At 34.2% G+C, this 7015-nt stretch overlaps 1 protein-coding gene across 1 annotated transcript; it reads right to left on the reverse strand.

Annotated features, from left to right (window-relative positions):
- Window positions 1–335: 335 nt before the first annotated feature.
- LOC140963819 (uncharacterized) lies at window positions 336–6543 on the reverse strand. The gene is made up of 11 exons (XM_073423232.1): window positions 6349–6543; window positions 6135–6203; window positions 5330–5425; window positions 5172–5247; window positions 4994–5092; window positions 4834–4913; window positions 4606–4713; window positions 4381–4518; window positions 3834–3939; window positions 3044–3255; window positions 336–811 (listed from the first exon to the last, which is right to left on the reverse strand). The coding sequence occupies exons 1-11, from the start codon at window positions 6403–6405 to the stop codon at window positions 743–745; spliced, it is 1110 nt and encodes a 369-aa protein (XP_073279333.1). The 5' UTR covers window positions 6406–6543; the 3' UTR covers window positions 336–742.
- Between the last annotated feature and the right edge of the window lie 472 nt (window positions 6544–7015).

The raw sequence follows: 7015 nt of genomic DNA on the forward strand, positions 1-7015 counted from the left end.
ACCCGACGTCTAAAAAACAAGACTGAGCGACCTCACTAGATCAAGGATATCTCAAAAGATACACGCTCAACATGATCTGCAAATACCGTATAAATATCATAATAGAAAAAACGTTTATAATATGACAAGTAAATGCAACACATAATATTCAACTTGATATTTCAGCCGGTATTTACGTATTAATATTTAATCATATTTAAAATATACTTTCCTGATAATTGAACTTTAACTGAACTTAAGTCATTACAGCACCGCTCCTTGCTGTGGATTCAATTAGCCTTTAACCATGCCACCTTAGTTACAAGGTACACCCCAAGTAAATCAAAAAGGAGATATTAAAGCACGAAATGCAGAAATTTTCATTATGCGATTAACCGCAGATTCACAGACATCTCACTGACACGAGGTTCAGATAGCTTATTGATAGTTATGAAACCAAACCTGATACAAGAAATGTTTATTCAAAAACTATGTGCAGAATCACACACTATTAGCAACTTCGTTTGTATCCACCGGTTTAACATTTGTAATACATTCTTTTTCTAAGCTGATACAGCCACTAACAAATAATGCAACAGAAAGCCCAACCACTGGAGCAGCACTGAACTTCTCATAATCAAAAATACATGAAATCGGATGCCATAGGTAGAATAGTCGATCCAATAGTTACAGAAATAATTCTTCAGGGATACTTTTCGTCGCATATCTTAAATAGAAGAGAATGAGTTGCTGAGGTTGAAAATTAGTCAAGCTTGACATTAGCGTACAGGAGGGTGTCCTTGGTGAGTGGCATGTTCATGAGAAAATAGATCTGCACCAAAACGAAATAACTTGATCAGATGATGATGTTTTGTTCTTGTTCATTCTAAAACTAGATATGTACGAAAACATAAATTTTTATTCGACTATGGCCTTCTCCAGTTTACAAAGCAGAGGTATAAAGTCTAAAGCTGTTTCGTCACCAAAACATTGTAAAATCAAACCTAGTTGACCCAAAAGTTCCTATGCTCCAACCACTTATAACTAGCTTTGTGGGGATAAAAATTTAATAGTTTCTATATTTAAAAAACAGTCGCGAAAATTTATCCATAGCATGAATTAACCCACCGCAAAGTGTATTACATTTATCCACCAGGACAACCTCACTTCTATAACTATTCATGCATTACCGCAATATTTCTCAAATCAAATGCTAAATCTTTTTCACAGGCATGAACCAAAATCTTCAATTGTCTGTTGAACTCAAACCAAACTTGCAGTCCAACATAAACCCTCCATTTCAACCTTCCTGACTTACAGAGAGCGCTCCCGATATTGGCTAACACCAGTTATAGACAAATTTTAATAATTCAAAATATAAAATAAATACAGAATTTATATAAGATCTTATCCTTGTTGCATGTTCATCCTGGATCAGCTGAAAACATTACAGAAACAAGAACACAAGAATTTGGAGGTAGATCAAATTCATTTTCTTTCTCGAAAGCTGTCAACGGAAGACCATAATTTTTTATCCAGATTAATTATATTTAAAATAACCTCTGGAGGCAGTGTATACAACTTTGGTGCTCAAATGAACAGCCAGCTAGTACAGTTGATCGCTGCCCATCAATTGCTATTGTCAATGTGATATTATCAATTTAGTTGATGCAAAAACATATTTGGATGATAGCAAACAATGTGAATTAAACCACGACGAGGAATTGAATTGCTATGACTTCACTCGAACCCTACTTCGTAATTAATTACATCAGCTTGTCACTTTTAGCTATTCATGTTCATTCAAATAGGACATTTTTCCCAGAAATTGGTATTTCAAACTTATTAAGTTATCATAAGGTTTAAAGTAAAAGCCTTTTGGAGATGCTATGTGCAACTCAAACCAAGCGAGATAGTTATCACAAGTTTAATACTTATTCCTCTTTCCACTATCACCTATTTCCATAGTTATTAAAAGCGTGCGCCTGGTTGCGCCTAGGCGACAGGCCCAGCCGGGCGCACCCATTGCGCCTGGGTAATAGCACTTGAAACAAGCGCGCTTAAAGCGTGCGCTGCCTAGGCGCGAGGCTCCGAGAGGCGCAAAAGCGTGCGCTTTAAGAAGTGGACTGATATTTTGTAGGTGAATAAAAATTAACTCGAACTCAACCAATTTTGAAGCTTAATTAGCAAAGCTCGTGGCTATTTAATGATTAAAAAAACTATCGTTCATTTATGCAAGATTTTTTAACAGAAATTTCACAAGTCCTTTATTCAAATTTTTACTTTAATCTACTTTCTTTTACGATGATGATGATAGTTGAGCAGGATGATAAAGAATTTGATGATTTAGATGATAGTGTAATCCTTTATACAAACTTTTAATCTAATTTCTTCTACACTCATGACTCATCATTGCGACGACGACGACGATGATATAGTTGCAGACATCGAACAAGAATTTGATGATTTAGATATTTGATTTTTTTTTAATATATTATAAATTGATGATTTACTAATGAACTTTAAATGATTAATTTTTTCCTGGTTATGATTTACGTTACATTATCTATTAATGAACTTTTTATTTATAATGTTTGTTATCTTTGTGAAAAATATTTAATTTATATAATATTATAGTATAAATCACTTTATATATATTGAATTTTAAAATTTATCTTAAATGTGTTTTCTTTCGATAAAGCGTGCGCTTTGTGTTGCGCCTTGCGCCTCAAGCTCCAAGGTACCCTAGCGCTTTAGTGCGCCTTGCGTCCTAAATAACTATGCCTATTTCCTAGCAACTTCAGGATGTAATATACACAGATATGAGCTAATAGACTTCTGATAACCAACCGAAATTATCAAGAAGTCGCTTAGTCCATGGCATGGATACCAAGTATGAGTGTAAATCTAGTTTTGAATCTCTAAGAAACTCAGATCGTGTAGAAACCAACACGACATATACACATTCAAAATTTCCACTACGCATTGAATCATGTTACATTTAACAGATTAAATAGCAAGAGAAGGATGAATGAAGTAAACCTGTTATCATAAAGAAACTTACCCCAAACAGAGTAGCAATGAGAAGTATTATTCCTGTTATCCAAGCTAACGTCTTCCTAACAAAGACCACTTCTGCAATTTTGCTGGGATCGGCTGAGGCTTCTGTTTCCTCCAACCAACGGGCAGATGCTCGAGATGCTATTTTCACATGGAACATAGATTCCAACTCTGAGGTAGTGGGTTCACCCAGGACAATGACTCCACAAATTTGGCCTGATTTTACAATCACTATTTAGTTTCCAAACTTGAAAATGAAGAGAAAAATAATATGCGAATATTAAGATTTGATATGCCAGCATCATCTGCAAACAGAGAAGCATTCTTCGGCTAGATATAATTAGAAGCATTCTACATTTCAACAGAAGGGTTGTTGTCCAATCTTATTTGTTAGGTACAAAGCATCAGAAATTTTGATTAATATTTATTTTTCTGTAAGAAGAGGAATTATTGGTAAATATGAATGTTAAGACGTCATTCGATCAATTTTTTTGAAAATTAGAATGAAAACCCACCCGATTTAGATACCTAGTCACGTACAAACAAATTACACATCATTGGCTTCCACTAAAACATGTTGCCACCTGATCAATAATGAAATAAATGGACTTTCTTTGATACCATTGTCTAGATTTGACCATAAGAAGCGTTTGAAGAGCACAAAAAATCAGCGCAATAAATTCACTAACAAATCAATTAATGTAACTCCTCAAAAGCATTAAAAAGAAAAAGGAAAAATACAAGTTGGTGAACTTATAGATAAAGTTACTTCATGGCTCGAATAGGCATCAAACCTTGATAAGCTGCCTGTAAGGAATCAAATATCTTAGAAATAGAAGTGACAAATAGTTCCAATCCATTTTGAGCAATGCTTTCTCCGTCGTAATGATCTTGAAAGGCCTGTGACAACAAAATAGACTGAGAATCATAAAACTAAACCAAACACTCTAGGCCAACACATATGTATGATTCACCAGATGTTTATGAGCATAAATCATAAAATTATTCAGCCAGTTCTCTTTCAATACCTTGTTAATTCGTTGGCAACAAAGCAATTTGCCTCACCAAAATTATTTCAACATTGCAACTTTCAAAAGCTTTTTATTCATAGAGTATCTTTAATAGTCAACAATATTAAAAAACCAAGCATCCAAAAGACTAAAATGGAATTTAAGTACCTTATGTATTATAGTTTATGGCTACACATATATGGGCAAAAAGTAATTTCATTCCAGACCCAGTAATTAGGTTTAAGACAATATGAAACTAAAATCATCCTAAATTAACAGTGTTAAGACTGTGAGAATTGTAAGGGTAAAAAACGTGAGAAATTCTATAGACCTTTATTCCAACAAATTTCCCAATAATTAGCTCTGCTGGACTCTGATCTCTTTTTGACAATACTTCATGTAGCTCCATTGCCCTTCTAATATTATAAATGAGGGAGAAAAGATTCATGGTGTATTCTCGGTCAGCTCTCTGCCATATTTAATTTACAGGCCTTCAGAAAATATTTCAGAAACAAAATAATCCATGATGACTTTGAAATTGCAGAGTAACTAGAACCTTTGACATATAAAGTATCAAAGAGGCACCATTAGCCAAGGGGACAGCAAACTCCCCATTCAATGGTCTGGATGCATCTTCAACATACGATCCACCCAACCAAGAAGCCTGAGTGTAAGAAGACTTTCAAAAAAGATGCACACGCATACACACACACACACACACACACACACACACAGAGATATATATATATATATATATAGAGAGAGAGAGAGAGAGGTGGCTAACAAAATCAGCTAGCTCTTTATCTGAACATTCAGAATCACTTGATACTTCGTTCAAGGACACCAATGATGCTTCATTTTCACCTGAGCAAACATAAGATCAATAAAAAGATTCAGATTAGGTGATGACTCTGGGACATTTACCATCTACGAAGGTCAGTTACCTGGAAGCTGAATGTCCACCCTTTGTTCGTCACCCACAACCTTGATCCCAAGAGCACCACTAAATGCAGAGTTGTCTGAATCCAAATTAAGTTGAGTGCCTGTATACATAAATTTGTGAATAACTTACAGCAAAGAAACAAATGAGGAGGCAACTTTGGTCTAGTTCGAACAACATACCTTCAGCTCCTGTAACTTCAAGCATCAATACAGCACGAGGCCTATTAAACGGGTTGGGCATAAGCACCTCGTTCAACTGTAGAACAGAAATCAAGAATAAAATGCAAGTCCATAGCAGATATAACAAAGTTACTTTGTACGCTTGTCTCCTGTTGTACCTTCGATGAGCTAGCAGCAGTAAGGGTTGAAGAAGGTGGAAAACCAAGCAACACAGATGTGGCAGCACCAACTTCAGAAGGCGAGAATGTGGTTGTCTGCATGACTACCAAACATTATGAGCTCTTTTCAAATTAGATAGCAACCAACATGGTAGCATTGCCTCGATTTTCCGTATCAGCAATGATAACGAATAAGTTTTGACACTATGTGTTAGGGAGCATGGCCTCCAAAAACTTTATTGAATTCTTTTCATCCAAATTATTCTTAATAAAGAAAAAGGAGGAGACAAGATCAGGAAGGAAAGAAAATTATCAAGAAACTACGTTTTGAAAACTAGAACCAATCTCTCAAAACTGCATCTAAAGAAAATATTTAAAATGCCAAATCCATGGAGTTTTAATCATACATTTAAAAGCTAGACTTTGAGCTTGATAAGCTTCTATATAGTCAACCTTGGATTTGTATGTCGCACTCAAATCACAATATCAAAAAGATATAAAGAGGTTTCCAAGAACTAAAAACCAAAAGCGCGAGAATTAAAAAAACAAAAGTTTACAAGTCTTGCTTTCCAATCAAGTGAACCAGCATCAATCAAAATAAAATGGACTCTAGCAATCGAGTAAGATCCCAATTTGTACGATCAACTATCAGCAAGTTCAATCATCACCCTCAACTAGCAAACTCCTTATTTCAATCATCATTACACTCCACCGCAGACATGAATCCATCTTCGATACTTTTTTAACGACTAAATTATTCACTCGCAGCTCAAAAAAACAAGAACTTAAAACAAAAATTCATCACCTGATCAGGCGAACGGCGAAAATAATCCCGAGTTGGGCTGTCGAGGAAAAGCACATCCCCAAAACCAACCTATAAAAATCAATCAAAAACCAAAACTATCATGAATTCCAATCTTCACAAAAGTAAGAGCTAAATCACAAATTTTCTACATAAAAATATCGAATAAATCTATAAAATAAACACAAAACATGAACGACCAACAGGTAAAAAAAACCTGGAAAAGAGAGAGAATCGATAAAAGGGTGGCAGCATAAGCTCTGAATGGATCCATTGCAGCAAATGCTAGAGATTCGAGAAGAAGATCGAGAATATGAAGACCAATGCGAATTATCGCTAGGGATACGACGGCGTTTTAGGCAGATTCGAGTTTCTTGTCGAATTTACTGTGCGATCGAACTTTATCTTTTTTACTCGAATATTTATTAATATAATATTAATATTAATTATTAATTAATTATTAACTAATATCCAAAAATTTATCTATGCTATTAATTAATTGAAGTTAAAGTCCGAGTAAATAACTTTTAAAATGATATGAAACTTTTTTGTTATTATCAAAATACTCTTTAAAATGTACTTCGCTTAGTTTAAAGAATTTAAAGATTAATATCGATGCTTCGACACACTTTTTAGAACCTTAATTGGACAGCCGAAAAATTCCTTTTTTTGTTGAGAAGTTTTTTAAAGCCCATATAATTAATCTTATACTAGTAAAAGATGCACACGTGCTGTATGTGTTATTATTATTTTTAATTTGATCAAATAATATTAAACAATTAACGTAAAATTATTTTCAATTTAGAAGAGTTTGTTCGATTTAAAAGGGAAGTTTTGTTTAGATTTTTTTCTATGTAAAATATGGACTGACTCGATGAGGTTTT

The sequence above is a fragment of the Primulina huaijiensis genome, chromosome 2 (genome assembly GCF_012295235.1).
Source record: "Primulina huaijiensis isolate GDHJ02 chromosome 2, ASM1229523v2, whole genome shotgun sequence".
Classification (NCBI taxonomy): Eukaryota; Viridiplantae; Streptophyta; class Magnoliopsida; order Lamiales; family Gesneriaceae; genus Primulina; species Primulina huaijiensis.